This window comes from Phalacrocorax carbo, chromosome 3 (genome assembly GCF_963921805.1).
Source record: "Phalacrocorax carbo chromosome 3, bPhaCar2.1, whole genome shotgun sequence".
NCBI classification, from domain to species: Eukaryota; Metazoa; Chordata; class Aves; order Suliformes; family Phalacrocoracidae; genus Phalacrocorax; species Phalacrocorax carbo.
The window spans coordinates 93,357,361-93,377,352 of NC_087515.1; the positions used below are offsets into that span (position 1 = coordinate 93,357,361).

General features: G+C 36.3%; 1 protein-coding gene across 1 annotated transcript in view; it reads right to left on the reverse strand.

Moving 5' to 3' along the window:
* The window catches only part of MEI4 (meiotic double-stranded break formation protein 4), an 82,663-nt gene that overhangs the window by 37,105 nt on the left and 25,566 nt on the right, over nt 1–19,992 (reverse strand). The window contains exon 4 of the mRNA XM_064448634.1: nt 6,895–7,026. Within this exon, the coding sequence (XP_064304704.1) occupies nt 6,895–7,026 (132 nt within the window). The remainder of the gene's footprint in view (nt 1–6,894; nt 7,027–19,992) is intronic.

Sequence of the window (19,992 nt, forward strand, 5' to 3'; positions counted from 1 at the left end):
CAAATAGGTCATTTTGATTTATAATCATGTTATTTTTGGTTGGGGGTTTTTTTTTTTTTTGAAGCCTGGATTTTGTGCACAATTTGAAACAAGATTTCCAGGAATATTACTTGTTCACTTGTTGAGGTATGATACATTCTGATTTCTGTAATTAAGCATTTTTCTTTTCTGCTGTACGTTTCCATGAATGAGATGATTCACCAATATTAGAAGTAATAATTCTCTAGTCAACAGTAATACAGAGTTCTCATGTAATCGATTCTATTCCCAAACACACCTGAGATTTTCTGACCATGTGATCCTCAATTTTGGCAAGCACCTGAGTACAGTCAAAGCCCTGCTACCTTTTAGCTCTAAGTATACTTCTAAACTCCTTTCTCCTTAGCACAATCATTTTATGATAGTATGAGAGGGAAGAGAAACCGCAGGAACCATTTGTCATTTTCCATTTCTGCCTGGCACGTCTGCACCTTAAAATCTAATCTGTAACAGGGGATGACATATGCAGCAAAAGCAGGTATAGACTGCAGAGGTGTATGGCGTTCTTCTGACATATACTGAGTCTCAACTGATTCTTTCACTCCTGTCTTTCAGGGGAAATATTTATGTTTTCATGAGTCCATATCTCTAAACTAACTATTTATCTATGAGACAAAATGCAGATCCACTGATTATTCTTTCCAGACATTACTTCCTTTGTTACCAGTAGTATCAGCAGTCACATGGAATAAAAAATAATTCTACATTTACCCAGAGCACTATATTGCAGCATCTTTAACCATTCACAATTTGAAATATGTTACAATCTGTGCTTACCAGAATAATAAGGAAAGAAATCACATCTTAAAAAGGATGAACAGATGTCCAGATGCAAGTTTAATTATTTTCATGAGTTCTACATAGCATTGACCTCTATTCTTTTACCTGGGTTAAGTATTAGTAATCTGATGCATTAGTAAAAGTCAATAGGAGAAAGTACAAAAAGCCAAATATGCTGGATAGCCATTTTAGTACCTTGAACAACAGTGGACTGTAAAAAGCATTTAACTTTTAGTTGCATAAGTTCTCAGCTATTTTTTCTAACTAATGATTTTAGTAATTTTCTACCGTATTTGGAAAAAATTACTATATCTTTTTTCCTAACCCATATAAAAGCTCTGTTACAACATACATAAATTTACAGCTGAAGAGATCAGGCATACTGCGTAAACAAAATAGACTTCTTGGAAACAGGAGCTTATCTGAAGAATTCTCTACATCACATCAGACACACTTGCGTTTAGAATAAAGCATATGGTGGGTACCATACCAGCCCAGAGCACCCACTGGGTACAGAATGGCTGCACGGAGAAAGGCTCATGAAGACAAGCCTTGACATTAATAGCTCAGTTCTTAGCACTTCAAACCTTTCTGTTATCTAGCTGAACACAGCTCCAGGCAAACTCCATTTTCCCTGATGGACTGATTACCGACTGAGCTAGTCCATCTTGACATTCGTAATGCCTCCAATTTGCAGGCCTGCTAGAAAAAAAAATGGCTGTCCAGCCACAGAACTATTTCAGCCCTTAATTTGCTTCCACATAGAGCTGTTGCCATGTAGTCTGACATTTCAGTGACATGACTGTTTTCTACGCAGTGCTGAATAGCAACAAAAATCTTGGAAAATGCTCAAAATCATACTGCATCCATGCTCCTCCTTATTCTTTTTCTTCCTAAATACATTGCCTGCATAGACTGTTAGTTTTAACTATTTAGAGGCATACGCATCAGACACGCCAGTCCTGAACGCAGGTTACAGGAAACTCTAATACATGTATCCCGCACCCCTGTTCATCATCAATCTCTTCCAACAACGTGTACACTTAAAGAATTTGAATATCTGGGAACTAAGTTAACTTATTTATTATCCTAACTGAAATACAACTTGTTACAAACATCGAATAAGGTTACTTACACAAGTTGGTCAGCGTTCAGACAGAAGTACACTTTGCATGACTACCTGTTACAACTGTTCTGTAGGATCAGGCCTTTCCTTGCATAACAAGTCTGGCCCAGACCATCCTAGAGTCAGAGACATATGATGGGATTTTCCTCATTAAAACTTTAGATGTCTACAATGTAAACATCTACACTTCAGCCGATCAACTTAAGTTCCCTTTCTCACAGCCAGAAGAGAGAAGCAGACAATTCTAGGGCCAATTACCATCATTATGTACGTCAAAATAGGTTGGACAAGAAATGCCTCTCTCCCTCCTTTGGCTATAAAGGAGAACTAAAGTAAGCAAACCAGATGGAAACATCACAGAAATCTGAAGTTAAGTGAGACAAATCCCACCATATATCTAAGAACTTTGGCTCATTTGAGTCAAAGCTATTCCGTCACAATGAGCCTGATTCTCAAAAATGTATGTAACATTCAAAGCCTTGCCCAATCTTCATACTGGCAAACTTTTTAGTCAACCTTAGCTGCCTCATTGACTTCTATGAGAAGTGGACAGCAGTGGATCCCATCCCGTACCCTGTGTCAAAGTCTAACTGCACCATTCATTTCAGGAGAAAAGTTAGAACCCAGATTTGGATTTGGACCTAATGCTTACATATAATATTAAAGAATTACATATAATTTGGTGTTTTGTTTAAGAAAAAGAATATTCAGTGTACAGGTTTTGTGAATTAAATATTTTAAAGTTTTAAAAATGAAAAATGGCATACAGGGAGTGATGTGATATAAAAAATCTAATGCTAAACAAGCTATGTATCTGCAATTCCTGAATAAAAGGGCTTCCCAAAACCTCACAGTATGTCTTCCTTTTTCTATTTTCAAATCTATTCTCTGGTTTTTAATTTTCTTTTTTCAGAGTTCTTGGAATTAACAGCTGGGGGATTAGAAATGGGCACTGAACATGCTTTTCATTTCTGGTCCTCTGTCTTTGAAAGAGTTACCATAAAGGATGATCTGCTATCATGGTGAGGACCTCAGCATTTGAAAAATAATCCATGTTCCATAGCATAATTCTGAAATCTTCGTATCTTAGAATTGTATCTGCTCTGCAGCAGGAATCCAATTGGGGGTCAGATGATTTCTATCCCATAGGAAGATAAGTGTCAGTTACTGTAATCTTATAAACCAGAGTTATGAAGCCTGAAAGGTTCCTATTACAGTTAAAAATGAAAAGTATGTATCCAACATCAGTAAAAATTAAGGGATCCAACTGAGTTTATGTTAATATGCTTCTGCCTAGAAGTCAGTGTCCTGGTGTCAGTGGAGCACTGACGTATGAGCTTCACTTTAAGCACATTATGAAGTGCTTTGAATAAATAAAAGCAAACTACTAAATTGCTTGAAAGTTTACTACCATAAAATTAATCTTAACTGGGTAAAAAATCAGGGTAACTATACTGTTTTACATGCTCATTAGTTAAGTTTTATTTTCTATATTAACATGTGAGAATATTGTTCCAAAATATTTTTTTAAGTTCTCTTATTCACATATTTCACTTTATTGTGTAATATTAATGGATTTCCCATTAATGGATTTAGCCAATTAGGGAAGAATATGAAAATATGCAGAGTAACCTCTGTACTTTCCTGGTATAGTTCGTTAGATATACTCTCCTACAGTCAACCTATTTTTTTAATTTGTAAAGCTAGGGGCATAGACAGGTCTTTAAAACTGTGGATCATAGACAGATAAGCTTGTTCTAAGAGGACAAAAATACAAATTCACTAAAATCAGTCAGAATTTTAAAGAAAAAATTTTCAGTATTTATCAAAGAACATATCCACACACCTACATAACCTGAGCTAAGCATACTTCCTAATGAAGAAATGATTGAATATGAAGTTGCATATTCTGGAACGCAAACATATTACAGACTATTTGTAGCTTAGCTCAAGTCTTAATGAGGAAGTTAAAATAAAAGTGTTGAGATATCTACATGATTCATTTAGAAAAATTAAAAGGAATTTTGTTTTCAATCCAAGTCAGTGTTGGAAAACATCTTCAACTTTTTTTTTTTTTTTTTACAGAAATGAAACATAGACATTTCATAGATGAATAAGCAATGTTTTCAATTTGTTTTTTTTTTTACCAAATGTTTAAAAGTTAATTGCAAGCTAACCTGCATTTATGCCTCAGATTTCTTTATCTCTTGTATCTGCCAACAACAACAAAAAACCAAACAAGAAACAAAGCAAAACAAAAAGAAAACAGGTATTTGCACACCTCTAATCTTAACTAAAATTCAGAGTCCCTCATTTGATTGTCTTAAGTGGAAGACATGAAACGCCTCTGCAATTAACAGCAGTTTTGCTTAAATAACAAAACAGGATTAGGATACTTCTCAGCTAATGAAGTTCGATTATATAAAGCATTATCCTTCTGCAAATTCTAATTCAAATATTTATGAAGAATTTTTTTAAAGCTGTCATTTTGTATATTTCAAACTGATATCATATTGTTAGTTTTGATTATAAAACAAGAAAAAATATCTTAATCCTCTTCAGAATTGTGCCTACCAAAAGTAATGCTTAACAGTCAAACATTCAAAAGCAGGTCTGCAAATCAGGCTGTCAGAAATACTAGAGTTTAGTGTCCTATTGTGATAAGTAGAAAGGTTTTTGCTAATCAGTATTTTCAGAAATAATTATCACATACAGAGCGTATAAGGGTTTGTAAATTAACACAATACATCTTATTTGTAAACTAAATTCAAGAATGCATAAACTTTAAAAACATTGACTTCACAGCAAGCTAAGCAAACCAGAACTTCAGTTACTTTCCCTTCATGCACTACAGCTTTTCAAAATCTTATAGTCCTACAAAGTATCAGCTACAGAAAGATGCAGAGCTCCTATGGCTTCAAATTCAGCCACCTTGAACCTTCCACTATTCCCAGAAAAAGTCCAACAATGGGAGTCGGCGGGGGGTGTGTGTTTGTGAACATTTCAAGACTACTTTGTCATTGTAAAATTAGTCACTGGAGCCTCTACCTAAAGTGCCTGAAGCTCACTTATTCTTCTGATAGTCACTTATATGCAAAGTGTTTTAAAAGGACTCAAAAGAAAGCCCCATGAACTTTATTAAGATTATATGAAAGTCCTATTCCAGACCACAGTTTGTGGTTGGTTGATCAAGATGCATTAATCTTCCAAGAAACGCTTATAATGCTGCATGAAGAAAATACAAACAGATAACTAAATTACTGTATCAGTTAAAAAGGAAAAGAAGGGTCTACCATATTTCCATAGCAGAAGGCAGACTGGCAACTTAGTAGGAGGAAGCAGAAGCAGAGCAGGAGACTCCTTATGTAAACATGACTCTAAATCCTTGAATATGAGAGAATTAAATTATTTCTCTGGGTGAATAGAAAGGGCTGTTTAAAAAAAAGGGGTGAAAAGGAACCTCATTAGGTATTTTGTCAGAGTTATTCTATGTTTCCCATTGCACAATAATAAACATACATTTCCTCACTTGTAAAGGTAGGAGGCATTTCAAGGCTCTTAGTAGTAGAAAGCCTGAAAATCTGTACTGTGGACTGATAATGGCTAAGATACTAATTTACTTCCATCTTCTCAACTGCAAGTTATACAGCTTTGTAATCTCTCATCATGACTTTAAAAACAAATATATGAATCTTTCCAATGTAAAGCAAAGCCTAAGAGGAGTCAAACTTCTTTTACAAATTTCCAGAATTAAATTTTATGTACCACATATGAAAGAAATCCTTAAAATAATTACAGTATAGCAAAGTTAAGTAGTACTGTAGTAACCAACTCAAAGTGCAATGCTCAATGTAAGCTTTTCATCAGTGTGGGGCATTGGAGAGTTTTGTGCTGCCACTGGCAAAAACTCTGATGAAAGGAGGTATGACTAATTCTCTTTAACAGATGAGATTTAATAATGTTAAAAATGAGCAACTTGTTTAAACTTAAAAAAAATAAAAAAACCCCAAACTTCTTTTTTAATTACATACTTCCCTATCCTTACATTTTTTTTTAAGACTGTTCACTTTTGGGTGCCATGAATAACTCTTGTATGCCACTAGTAAAACAGCTCATTGCCTAATTCTTTCAAAACTGTCCTTTCTGAAGCCTTTTCAGAATATAATTCAACCATATTATGAATTTGGGTTGGAAATTACATGTTCCCTCTCCAGCAGTCAGAACTTACTCCCACATCACATCCTAGAGAGAAAAAGAAAGTTAAGACTGCTTGAGCAACACTTAAAACATTTGCTAAACTGGCCCACTACTAGATATACCTATGATGAATATTTTCTATATATGTCAATAACTATTTTCCAGCAAATAATAAGCTGGATGCTTTCTTTTTATTGACCTTTCTAGGAGAGTGTACAATCAAGTCATAATCCCATATGAGTGTGAACAACACATACCATCCAACACATATCACCACTCAGAAATACATGAAAAAAAAAAAATCTATGAAACCCCAATTTATTTCACATACCTCTTCCCCATATGTTAAAGGAACATCCACTTACTGTCTTTTTTTTTTTTAGACTCTATAGTTTACTGGAAAAATTTTAACCTAAAAACAAATTTCATCAAAAATATTATCACCATTCTGTTCTCCCCTTCATCTTCTACTCATTGCAACAAACTATTTACAATTTTAAATGTTGGATAGCTTTTGCATCATGTAAATACAAGTCTGATAATTTTACTTTTGTCCATATGGAAATTTTCTTTTACTTTATATATCTTTTTTTCAATCTGCTGTTAAGGTTAGGTGCTAGTATTTTCTGGGCTCTTAAACCTGCATATTCTATAGAATGATCCATTTACTACATTTTATGAAATACAGACACAGAGAAAACTCTCCCCAATACCACTCTTTGGTCCTCCTCCAAAAATAAGGATAAGAGTACCTGGTGAGCTTGCAATAGCTGCTCAGCAAACTGATGTATTTCTGATAGCAGAAGAGATATTAAAGAATTTCTTAGTACGTTGTTCCTTCCTAGCAAAACCAGCGTGTGTGATACAGCATGCAGTTCCTGAAACTAAAGAGAAATAATAGTAAATTTAATTTCAGAATACATCTCCATATTTTTATCCCAATCACCTTAAACAGAAATGGCACTTACATATTAAAGTTTTAAGGAAAGTAAGTAAAATTCTAAATTTTAGAGAGTTTAAAACTCTCATATATCTTACATGTGTGTAATTAATGAAAAGTCCACACCCATTACCTAGATTAGCACTACAGGAAAATGTCACTTGAACAAACTCCTCCAAGAGTGTGAATTCCCCAGGAGGCAGCTTTTCAGCATTATCTGTCATTGTGCCCATCTACTGTCATAGAAAGTGGGTGACTACCCTGCACATACAGTAATTTTGTTTGTCACAGCTAGACAAATGAACAAATAAATTCTTTGAAATTCAAATGCATGAGCAAGCTAAAAGCTATACTGAAATTTTCTGTTAATAGCGTTATCAGGAAGAAACTTGATTAAATGCTAACTGATAGAAGATACACTCTATTTTCAAATTCAAACAATTTACTTTCACATTGTTGTTTAACAAGCTGTAACCAAGGCATTTCTCTTGAACACAGGAGTGATGTGAACTTACATGAGAATTATATTAGTAATATTTTTTTTTTGCAACAGTCTTTTCTATTAAAAAAATAAAACCTGTTTTCTTTGTTCCCTGAAATGGAGATGTATACCCATTATGTAATGAAACATACTGCTCTACAAAGTAAACATGACATTATTTCACAAAACACTACTAGAAGACATTATCATGTCTATAGAGTTCTTTCAAATAAAAAATATACCTTAAATATGACTATAATTTATATTTCTGTATAAATGTATACCCCTACAATACTAATATTCAGTATCAGTAGATGAGTATTTTTGACTGTTAAAAGGACACTCTGATGAAATTTGTATGTCTAATAATAACTACCATGTCTTAACCACTCAAAAGCAGACCACCACATCTTACTAACAATCTAGTTTATTCCCCTAGCCAGCTCACGTGTACACACACACACGAACAAAAATACTTGCCCACCATTTACAAGTTTGCATATGATGAATGTTCCTGGGAACCATTTCCAAACACATGAAGGGCCGGAGGGAGATCCAGTAGTAGTCAGCATGGATTTATTGAGGGGAAACCATACTTAACCAACCCAATCACCTCCTACGATGAGATGACTGGGTGAGTGGGTGAGGGGAAAGCAGTATCATTTACCTTGGCTTTACTCTGGTTTTCCACACTCTCTCCTGTAAAATTGTTACTGACAAAATTTGGGGCTAGATATGCAGACAGTGAGGTGGACTGAAAAATTCTGCTGTAAAAAACATTAATTAGGTAGCTTCCCATTTACAGTTACTGCTTGTCTGTCTGATCAGGTTGTCAAACTGCCCTGCCAGTTGATGCAATGCCTATTTACCAGCCTCTTACAGCTGAGGAGTTTGATCAGCTTGGCTATTATCTGCCCAATATGAGACAATTACCTGTTCACAATCATAACAATCAAACTTTAATCAATCTTTGCTGTTAATGATGTCACTTCAGCACATAATTCCAAAACAAATATAAATTCCAAACAAATATAAAAGGCAGACAAGTCTTATGTTCAGAATCAAATCTGCAGACAGAGATACAAAGTAAGCGGCTTATGTTAAAGAGAATTCACAAATTGTACACATACAGTTTTGAGAATCTGACATTAAAATAATTCATAAATGTATACACCAAAGATTTTACAAAGATGGAATGTGAATGAAGGTGAGAAAAAATTGGTTTCTGAAAAATTGAAATGTTATGAAAGGGTTATGTAGCGCATGCACCTACATATGCTTTGAGGATATGTGAATTAAAAACAGACTTCCATATACTGGAAATGTACACCCTTCCAAACAAAACAATGACTCCTCTTCCTAAAAATAATCTAGACATTTACAGTTTTGAAAGATCTTCCATAGTATCTACTCAAACTGTATAACAGAAACTAAGTTTGCAAAACCTGGATAGTTCTGCCTGGGCAGCACACATGTTCCAAAAGGCTAAGACTGCTTCACATCATTACCCAGAGGTTTAAATGATGCTTAAAAATTAGAACATTTTCACTTAAGTCCCAAATAATTTTTGCTTCTTTTTATAAATGAAGAATGGATACACATTTTATATAGTTCTATATTTTCAGAGCATAACGCTGTGTATACTTGCTAATTTTCCTTTGGCAATCAAGTGAACTAGACCATCCAGAGTACTGTTCCTTTTGAAAACGTGAGGGAGTAAGGAGACCCTTGAATTCCTGTTTGCTGAGTTACAGCACTCGCATGGATGTGAGAGGTTCCAGTTCAAATTTATGCTGTCTGAACTCAGAACACTGAACTCGGATTAAAGTATCTACACTAAGCAGAGTGATTCAATATTTCATGCAAACACTATAGTCAGCAGCCTGCTGGTATTCTAGGGTTACAACCCCTACTTCTTCCCCTTCACCTCACACTTTTCTTCTGTCCCAAATAACACATTTGAGAAATCTGTTTCACTTCAGCATGAAACAAAACTGAATACAAGATCTTTTGCATGCTTCACACAGGAAAGGTCCTCTGCTGCCCCACCTCTTCCCAAGGCTTTTGGGCCTCTTCCCTGAAGAAAAGATAAATGGATTGGTTGTTCCTGGGATCCACTACACTGGGCAGTTTGCAAAATATCAAGCGGCCTTCCACAATCCTTTCTGACCAGCAGTTGCAACGTAATGGCTTGAGTACAGACAGGTTAACAAAAAAAAAAAAATCACCTAAATAATATATGATATTCTTAACCTAAGCAGAAGTAAAACAGGCATTAGTTATAACTCATATTTAAATTTATACAGTAAGACACAAGTCTATGGAAATCCTCTTTGATGGGTTTTTAGCACATAATTTCCTAATTTTCTTGACTAGTATGATTTACCTATTACATTCTGGAAGTCAAAAGAGTTCTATGACCATCACCTGCAGGTATCACTAGGAGGAAAGAAAAGAAAAGAAAAGAAAAAGGCAAAATAGACACTGCTCTGCCCTTTGTAACTTGACTCTTCATTCATGAATCACCTCTTTTGGCCTTCAAAGAGCACCAACACGTTTTTTCTTCTGGTAGCAAGACAGTAGAAATTAGTACATGATGATTCTGCAGATGCCCTTTGAACAGATCACATTAAATAAAGCTTGATTCCCTCTACCTTGAGCAGATTTTAGACAATTGAAATGTCTCTGTAGAGATTAAATAAGTTTTGCCTAACCCTTTTTATGAATACTTCTACCCCGAGTTTTACTATATGAGAAGCGAGAATAAATCTTACATTAAGATGAAAAAAATAGTTCTATATAACATGCTTAACATCTTTACAAACTAATGAAATTTCTCTAGGCATTGGTCAACATTCCATACTTCTCTCACAGACAAAATTCACTGATTCGACAATTCAGAGACAGAAATTAAATAGGAGTTCAGTGTGCATTAGGTGAAACAGTAGTTTTTCAATGCTATCTCTTTCAAAGTACACACTAAATGTATATATTTACATACAAACATGATTACCATTTTTCTAAGCTTTCTTCTACCTGCTTACAAGATTTTTTAGAAGGAGAGTGACAGAAATGAAAGTTTTTGTATTTGTGTAGTTATTAATGCTAGCAGCTGAGATTTAACTAAACTAGGATCTTTCACAAAAAAATTCCGTATCCTTTCTGGTTTGGCAAGAATCACCATTTTCTTGTTGGAATTTTGAAGGACTAGATGACTGAGGATCTTCGAATTTAAAGCCTGAGCCTCTACTAAGGGAAGTAAATAGGAATTTTGTAATGACAGTACTTAGGGTACTTGAGATACGGATATCAACGCTGCTGAAAAATCCCACCTGCTGATTTATTATGTATTTAATATTGTATTTTGGTGGATCTCAGTATATTTTAAGAAAAAGGAGACAAGAAAAAAATTAAGGTTAAAATAATGCTTAGACAGTATGCATTAAATGCATACAGAACAAATTTATAGCATATAAGCAATAAATCTGTAAACAGCAAACAGAAGTAAGACTGTTTCAGAACAATGTTTGTGTATTGCTCACTAAACTCTGGAAACAGTCAAATTGATAACATTTCAAATAGTACACAGTTCATTAAAAATAAAAGCATATCTTCAGCTTTCAAATCTATCAAACACTAAAAAAGGAACAGAAATCTTTTAATCCCTTGGGCTTGCTTAACGGTATAGATGAAATGAAACTATGCTCCTCAGGGATTCCTAGTTAAAAGCAGTCAGAAAATTAGATTGTAAAAAACATATGATCAGAAACAAGAAAATAATGGAGCTTAGTTCACTGTTCAGGAGGTGCATTGTCTCACCCCACACCCCAGTTTCTGTTCTCTTTCCATGCTCCTCAGGATGCGGAGCAAGAGCGAGCAATGCTGTACCAGTAGCTGGGAAGGATGCATGGACTGTCTGCCTGGCTGTTGCCAAAAATGAACATCTAATGTCAAGGTTCTGTTTGCTTCAAGTATACTAATTTGCTCCTTCCTCCACCCAGCCACCAATTTTAAGTGGAAGGTATTTTTGACCTTCCACTTCTCTTTTCAAGTGATTTCAAACCGGCTGTCAGTTTCAAAAGTTACTAGTAGAGGAAAAGACTGGCGAACAGTATAAACAGCATGCTCCTGAGCCTTGTTTCCTCAGGAAACCAGGATAAAAAATAATAACTTATGAATTATTTGTTTAAATTAATTTATTAGAATGTCAGACTTTTCTTTAGTAACTTATCCAGAACTTGTGAGTTTAATTCCTTCATGAGTTGCATGATTCACTACACCCTGCATCTATGAAAACTGCACCTCAGTTTCTGTTTCATTAGCTTACAACTTTTATGCCAAGTAACATCTCTCTTCTGAAAGCAACTGGCATATTCGGCAATACAGGAGTGAGGCAAATAATTATACAGGTATCCTCAAACTGTGAGGTGTTAAAAACAAAACAGCATTTTTGCCTTTGACTTCACATCACTCTTACCCTTTCCCCATTTAGTCCAACTTCCAGTCCTAACTCATCAACATCAACTGAAAAATTTCACTTTTATACAGGAACAGGCTGCCCAGAGAGGTGGTAGAGTCGCCATCCCTGGAGGTGTTCAAAAAATACGTAGACGTGGCACTTCAGGGCCTGGTTTAGGAGACATGGTGGTGTTGGGTTGACGGTTGGACTTGATGAACCTAGAGGTCCTTTCCAACCTTAATGATTCTATGATTCTACATGACTCCTCCCAGTCATCTTTTCTAACCATGAAGTCAGACTAGGAATGTGAAGGTGCAATATTTTATGCTAACATATTGAAAATACCTTTCTTTGGTTTATTTCTTCACAGCTGCTTAAGTCACACTGATTCACTGATCAGCAGGCTCCCTCTAGCTCGAAATACACTTTTATCCAACCCAATACCAGTACCCTAGCAAAACAAGCAGTAAATTAGTGCATCTGCTTGCTCCTGTCCACAGGCTAAACTAAGCTGACCTGGCTGCTGCTGCCACATCAGCAAAGACAGGTAGAGATGAGAGACCACAGCAACTGCTGTGAAGCAAAGACCCTTGCATCCATCTTCCTATTCCTCCCTCTTACTGCTCCTTCACACCACCAAGCCCTCTGCAGAAGCAAATTTTCCAGACCATTTCCTGAGTGTTTACCCTCTCCTTCCCTGCCCAGGGGACAGCTGTTAGTGTTGAAGTAATAAGGACAGACTCACACCAGACCCAGTACCTGCAGAGACTGGACTACCCTTAAGAAGTATGTCCTCTGATTGACTGACATACACAAACCTTTCCCCTCCTCTTCCTGTCAGGTACAAACACTCAGTACATAGCACAACTTGCTGCTACTTCTCTACCTGCTTTCTTATCCAATAACAAAAGATTAAAGCATTAAAGAACATCCCTTTTAGTTTCATTAATACTCTTCTAGTGTCAGTTCCACAACAAATGCTTTAGTGAACACCAGACAGATGGGAGATATGGTAGCTCTTATCTGTAAACATGGTTTATTTTACAAAGAATGCCACAGTTACCTCTGGTAAACTCAGGTTGCATTTTGTATCATTTATCTCTAAATCTTTAATTATTCTTTTCTTTGTTTTAAACTTTAGAACTTTGTTCTAAAGCGCTGTATGTTATTGAGATAAACTACTATCCAGATAAATTCCTCTTAACTTTCAGTTTCAAATATGGAGTGTGCTATATTAGAAATTCTGCAGTGACAATAGCATCATCTCTGAGTCTTTGATTCTAAAACACTTTTTTTTTTTCCTTTCAGTTTCATAGGATGACGACCTATCCTGTCTTTCCTTTTTGAACACCTTACGTCCTCTGTTGTTGGATTATATAAAACAGTGACACCTTGTTGACAGGATAAAATACATGTAACAGACCCTGTTGTGAGTTTCTGTGGGTTTTTTAAAAACAACAAACAGAACTAAAAAAAAAGGCAAACCTCTCAAACAAAAACCCCTAAAAAAAAAAGCATGACCTGGATATCCTTAGAGGAATTTGGGGCTTCAAATCACTGTCAGATTTAATTTAGCATCCACCTCAAAATGGTAATATCCATTTCCATACACTAAAACCAAGTACCTTGCTTATATCACCTCACCCCAATCACCTTTACAGAAAAGGCAACACTTTCCTTGAGGGCACACAAACACAGAAGTCATCAGTTCATCTGAAGACTAAGTACAAGAAACCGATGTACAAAGAAATCCAGCTAACTACTGAAGACACCTGTGATGCTGCTGGCACCTCAGTTTTCACCAATAGATCTACTTTAAGCAATACTATCTGGCAGAGATCAAGAATGACTACATCTTCTTGGGATTTGTGAATTAGGTATCTAAATATCTAATACATCCAAAAGGCTGGATCCAGTAAATACTGTCGACAGCAAGACAGTCTCAATCCCCGTTAAGCAAACAGCATTCACAACAGCTTCCACTCAGACAACGCTGATGTTACTGCTGCCCATTTCCTTAACAATCTACTGTAAATATTCTACGGATTATGAAGAAGCACCTCTACATACAAAGCCCTCCCTGCCTGAGAGACTGAAATTTATATTACTCTTCATTTCTCCTTCTTAACTAGTCCTGGTCAGAAGCCTACAGGAGTGAAGAACTGCCTGCTGATGCTGAGTTGCCAAGCTCACTCAGAGCAGAAGAGGTATGGATTCAAACTTTTGTCTCAGGACCGCTTAGAAAAAGTCACTGGACAAATTACAGAAAACAGTTTTGAGTTTTTTTTTTAAACTAAAGAGTGAGCTAGTCATCCTTAAAAAAACTTCAGGGGTGGAAATCAACGTCTTATTTTAGTGTAAGACTTACAGACTGTCCCTGCAAATGAAAATGGATTTCAGATGTTTATTTCCCGATCCTTCACTCTTCTTCCCTCTCTCCACAATGTACAAGCTACTTTGAATACCACTTAAAGATGCCAAGTATCTGGCACGTATGCCTACGAAGAACAGAGGTACCATGTTTAGGGTTGTGTATTTTACTGCAGGAGTGGAGCATGCAACACTCAACTCTCTTTGCAATGGGCTGCAGATTGCAGGCCCTACAGAGCTTATTTTTCATTTCAATTCTATTGCCATAACACAAACATACACCCTATTTGGGCACACAAAAATATTTCCTAGATAAGCATAACAAATTTAAGCTATGAGAAAAGGTTCATTAGTAAACAGGCAAAAAAACAGAGAAGCCCTAAGATTCTCGTTATTAAAGTACGTATACACATTTTAAGCAATAGCTGAGGACTACTATAAAAAACACCTTGGGAGATATAGCCACCTTCAAAAACTAGAGGATTTAAGAGGTGATTTTCCCCCAAGGAAAAAAGGCAACATCTCTGTAAAAAGCAACAAACTGAATTTTACCGTGAACAGAAAGACCATCCTTACAGCAAGTACAGCCCTAGATCAGAATGAAACTAAAGAGCTGGGGTAAGTAATGATGTGATGGAGCTAAGGTGGTCACATCATGTCTTTGAATAACCACCTACTATGGCACCCCTGAGAACAAAAAAAACCAGAACAATTTTCGGTCCTTTTGTTCAAGAGCATGACTAGAATAACAGAAAACAAGGCCTAGATAGAATTCTAATGCTTTTACAGAGGGATGATAAGTGAAGGACTGAGGAATGGACTTTGATGTTGCTGTTCCACATGGTCTCAGCTACAAACATCACAGAGATGCCAAAGAAGCAAAATGACACTGCTAATGCGATGCTACAGAAAGTTAAGAGAGCTTTGACAGAAAGCATTCACTGGAGAGAGACTGGGGGCAGAGGAAAAACACACAGCTTTTGATGTATATTTCTTATCACATTCAACAAAAACAAGACCTTCCTGTGTACTTGCATTAAGGGCCCCTATATATTTAATTTGTAAATCAAGAGAACAGCAAAGGCCTATTCCATCCCTTTTTTCTCATCCTAGTGGAAGTAATCTGTAATAGCCCTGAATACTAGATAAATACTTGGATAAAAAGAAGCAATGACACTATTTGTTATTGGGAAAAGAGACAGTCTTGACAAACAGCACTACAGGCAGGTTGGAAACCATGAATAAAATTTTTTTGTCCTAATGGTAAAAAAGCCCTGCTAACTTCACCCTTCAATAATTGTGGCTTTAGTGCATGATGTATATCAGCTGAGGCTGCCTGAGGAGGGAAGGTGGACAGAAGTCTAAGAGGCAGACAAAATTTTGTTTCATTCATTCCTGTCTAGTTCCTCCTATGATCCACTTTACTGAAGAGTAAGTCATTTTGGTGATTGCTTTAGACTGTAGTGATTTACAAGACAATGGATTTTGATTACCATTTGACTTAAATAGCTCTCTACATAGGACAACAGATTGCTGAGAAAATTTAATTCAACAATCAAGAGATTCAAACATTGACTCTTACTAGACCATAAAATCCTGGCAACACATTTTAATATTCATATGAATGAACTGCTCTTCCACTATACAAGCAAAATTCTTGGGCTGATGAAATTGCATCATGTCTCAAGAACCACGATATTCCCCTTGGGACTCAGTTAATTCAGGAAAAGTGAAGCCCACTAATTTTGTACTTGGTAGCCACCAGTGATATGAATAACTACTTTTAAATCTTATTTGTCCCTGAGTAGGCAAGACTTGTAAATGAATGAGTTAAGTACTGCCCTGGCAGTTGCTGACAAAAATACTGCAAACTGTACACGGCTGGGGGAATTTACTGTCACCCACAACTAGTTGGAGCATGAATTAAATACATACTGTTGCATGTATTAAAACCATCAGAGTAAGTTTATGATTACTCTCTTCCAGGCAATTTCAGTCATTAATAAATCATACAAATTGCATCCTAGATAAGAAAAGATTCAAAACCACGGTTCTGATTAATGTGTCCTTTTTCAGTTGCACAAGCACACTTACATACATTTCACTATATAATCGCCAATGAGATTCAAACAATTCTCTCCTCCTGCTTCGCACTGAACAACATTTCAACTTGTTATTTTAATGAAGAATTTTGAATACTTTCTCACAAATACCCGGTAAAGGCATTAAACTACTACTTAGAATTCTTGATATATTTAACAGAAAAGCAAACACAACAGTAGTATTTGAGCATTTGCAAAATTTTACATAAGACTTCTAGATGGAACATAGAGAGAGAGAAAAATGAAAACAGGCAGTAAAGTTCCAAAGAGGATAAGGGAAGTTCTAGAGAGGATGATCATCTCTCAGTATCCATTCACATACTTTTAACACAAAACAACTTCAAAGCAACTACCCTAAAGGTAGGGTAGCCAATTTCAAAGGGGTCAAGGGTTTAAAAAAAAAAAAAAAAAAGGAAGGAAATAGCACATAACTTTTTTTTTTTTTTTTTTTTGCTTTGTCTGAATGGAGCAGGCAATTCATGACTCTTGACAGCATCTTTGAAGTCAGTACTGCCATTTTAAATATAGCATGAGAAGAAGCAAACAACCACAGTTCACAAACACAGCTCTTTTCCCTCTGGGTCTTGTTTGAAAGAGATTAGGAGTGAGATGGGGCAGATGGATAAGGTGTTTGTTAAACAGGAACAAGGCACCAGAAAGCAGTCTCTTCTGAAAGACCTACACAGTTCAACTTCACTCTAGAATCCTGAAGGCAATGTACCATTGCCTTCTGTTTTAGTGTTTCAATTAACTCCTTAAAGCAAGAAGTCCATGAAACAGACACAGGTCTCTACAGAACCCTGGGTCAAGGCCAGGATCTTCTGGCACATAATTGATGTTTAGCCATGCCTCAAATTACAGTATCAGCTGCACCTAAAAAGTACAACCAGTGAACTGAACTTCTGTCAACAATTCTGATAAACTAGTGTGACACCTCTAGGAATCACATCACATAAATCCTATGTAACGCAGCACCCTGTGACTGTATTTGGCCACAACAGTTTTGAATATAGCTGAACTGTTCTGAAAGAAGTAACATATGAGTCTCTGAATTCCTTAATAATTGAAGTTTTGCACAGCTGTATATATGAGGGATGTAAATAAGAATGTATGAAGTATCTTAATTTCTGCTACAGGCATTCAATGTCTAAAGCTAATTCCATATATGATGAAGTTACAGCCAGCTCAGGTTCACCACTGCAGGTTTCCAGGCAAGCTCCAGATGCTGCCAATATAACAGGAATTTAGTGTCCTCCCTGAAGTGCCCTACTGCAACAAGCTGTGCAAAACCTTCACCAGAAACATGAAACACACGCTATTCTGAACAGCATGGGGAGCTGGGGATCCCCAGTGCCTCTGGCTGTTGCATTTTTCTGAAATAGGAGAAATGATCCTTTGTTCCAACACATCCTGGACAACAGAGACAAACCTCAACAGAACAGGCACATCTCAGCGCCCGTGGGCAGCTAATGCATGTAGGAGCAGGAGGGATGCACACTTACTATGTCCCTGTGGAGGTGGACGGAGATAGCTGTTATCAAATCCCAAATCGTTAGATCAAGGGAAAAAAAATGTTCCTGTGCTTCCTTTCTGAAGCATAAGAGACAAAGTTTCTACACCACTAGGCCTGTAATTACATACCATAGCTCCTGCAAAAATTTTCCATGGGAATTGTTTTCCCATGTTTTGACAGAAGTAGAGAACAGCCCATTTGAAAAGTAGAGCCAGTGGCTCCGCAGACTGAATCCAGTCTTGTGCAGTTTTCTTATAATAGGACAGCACTTCTCTCTGCTTCAAAGCAGGACTTGCAAAGAACCCACATAAATAGGACAGTGGCACTGCTCACAGTAGAGCAACTCAACAAGAACAAACAATTTGCACATCAAAAGGCAATGCACCAAAAGCAATACACCCAAACAAACCTCCAAGAGCCTCAGCTTTGAGTATTCAAAAATTGGTGACAAGCAAAGCACTTGCTCCACAGATCAGTAGCAGCTATCACACACTCTGCAACATGAGAACAACAGCTCATCTGTACCAGAATTCGTCACAGGATCCTCAAAAGCTTTTCTGTAACAGCCATACAGGGATGTAAGACTATGGCAGTAGAAGGTGCAGGGGCAGCCCTTTGAGCACATGATTTAACCTCACAGCATTCATGCTTCACCCTTAGCAGCTGTGACTTAAAAGACTCCTAGATATTTCCAGAAGGCTTCTTCCAAAAGTTTGTGTGCCTGACAGCTGTATGCAGACTTCAGAGATGCTCTCCAAACATGGAAGGAGAGGAGAAAAATTAAAGAGGGAAATTCAAGAGGCTACTTTTATTTGTAGATCTTTGTTTGAAACAGTTTTAAGTAATATTTCCTTTTATTTTACCGCTCATATCTTAAATTTCAGATTTTTTTTTCCTTTCAATACTTGTGTCAATTTGGAGTTTCAGGTCAAAAAAAAATTCTACCCAGAGTGCACAGCTTTAGACAACTGAATCCAGGCAGAAAAACTCTTGAGTACACGTCTTTGCTGGTTCCTACAACTTCCAGTGCTTTATAATTAGAAACATCTCAAACAATGGGCCTCAACAGTTACAGCAAGTAATTCTGCTGCCGTTTTTCTTCCTTTATATCTAATGTAGAGATAATTATCTCTTTTCCAATTCTCAAGGGTTTTTAAAGTTATTTAATTTGCTCTGCAAAACGCTGGAATTGCTTTTAAAGATGAGGCGTTAAGTGTAATCCACAGCCATTTCTCTCTTTGTTCACTTTTTAAAGATGTTTCTCACAGTCCTTTGTCCTCCCTGACAGCTCCTGACAGCTTTATAGGTAAGGATGGCAAAGGGAAAGTTTTGTCAAATACTAGAGCTGCATTGGTGGCTGGCTCTCTGTACAAATGCTTTCTGACAGTTAGTAAGGTTAGATACAACAAAATTCCATATGTTTTTATACCGTAGGCATTTAAGCATCCTCCTGGAACCAAAATTCATAGTTTGCTACTCTTTCCAGATGACAGCCTTGTAATTAATGGTAATTTTATTTTAAACCTATAATCTTGGTATTTCAATCACCACTTGAGTAAACAGTGATGATTAAAATTGAAGCACAGTGTCCCTGGGAGATACACTGGTACACAGCACATTAAGAACTAGTTATACAATTTCCACTAATTCTGAATTCTAGATATTTATTTCCATATTCAATTCAGTTTAAAGAAAAACAAACCCCTAAAAAGAACTTTTCACTAAATCTTTATGAACATAGTAATTACTACACACAACGTTCCCCCTTTTTTCCTAGAAATTTGGAAACTCTCACGAGTACTCCTTAATAATTGGTTTATACAACTTTTAAAGTCTTTGAATCTGTTTGATTTAAGTCATGGCTGCTGATAGGAATGACTGTTAAGTCAATGTTTTAGTGGAAGCAATATATAAATAAATATCTCATTAAAAGCCATCCATCTCAGTTAAGTTATTTAGAGAAAAGATGGCACTTGCAAATTATG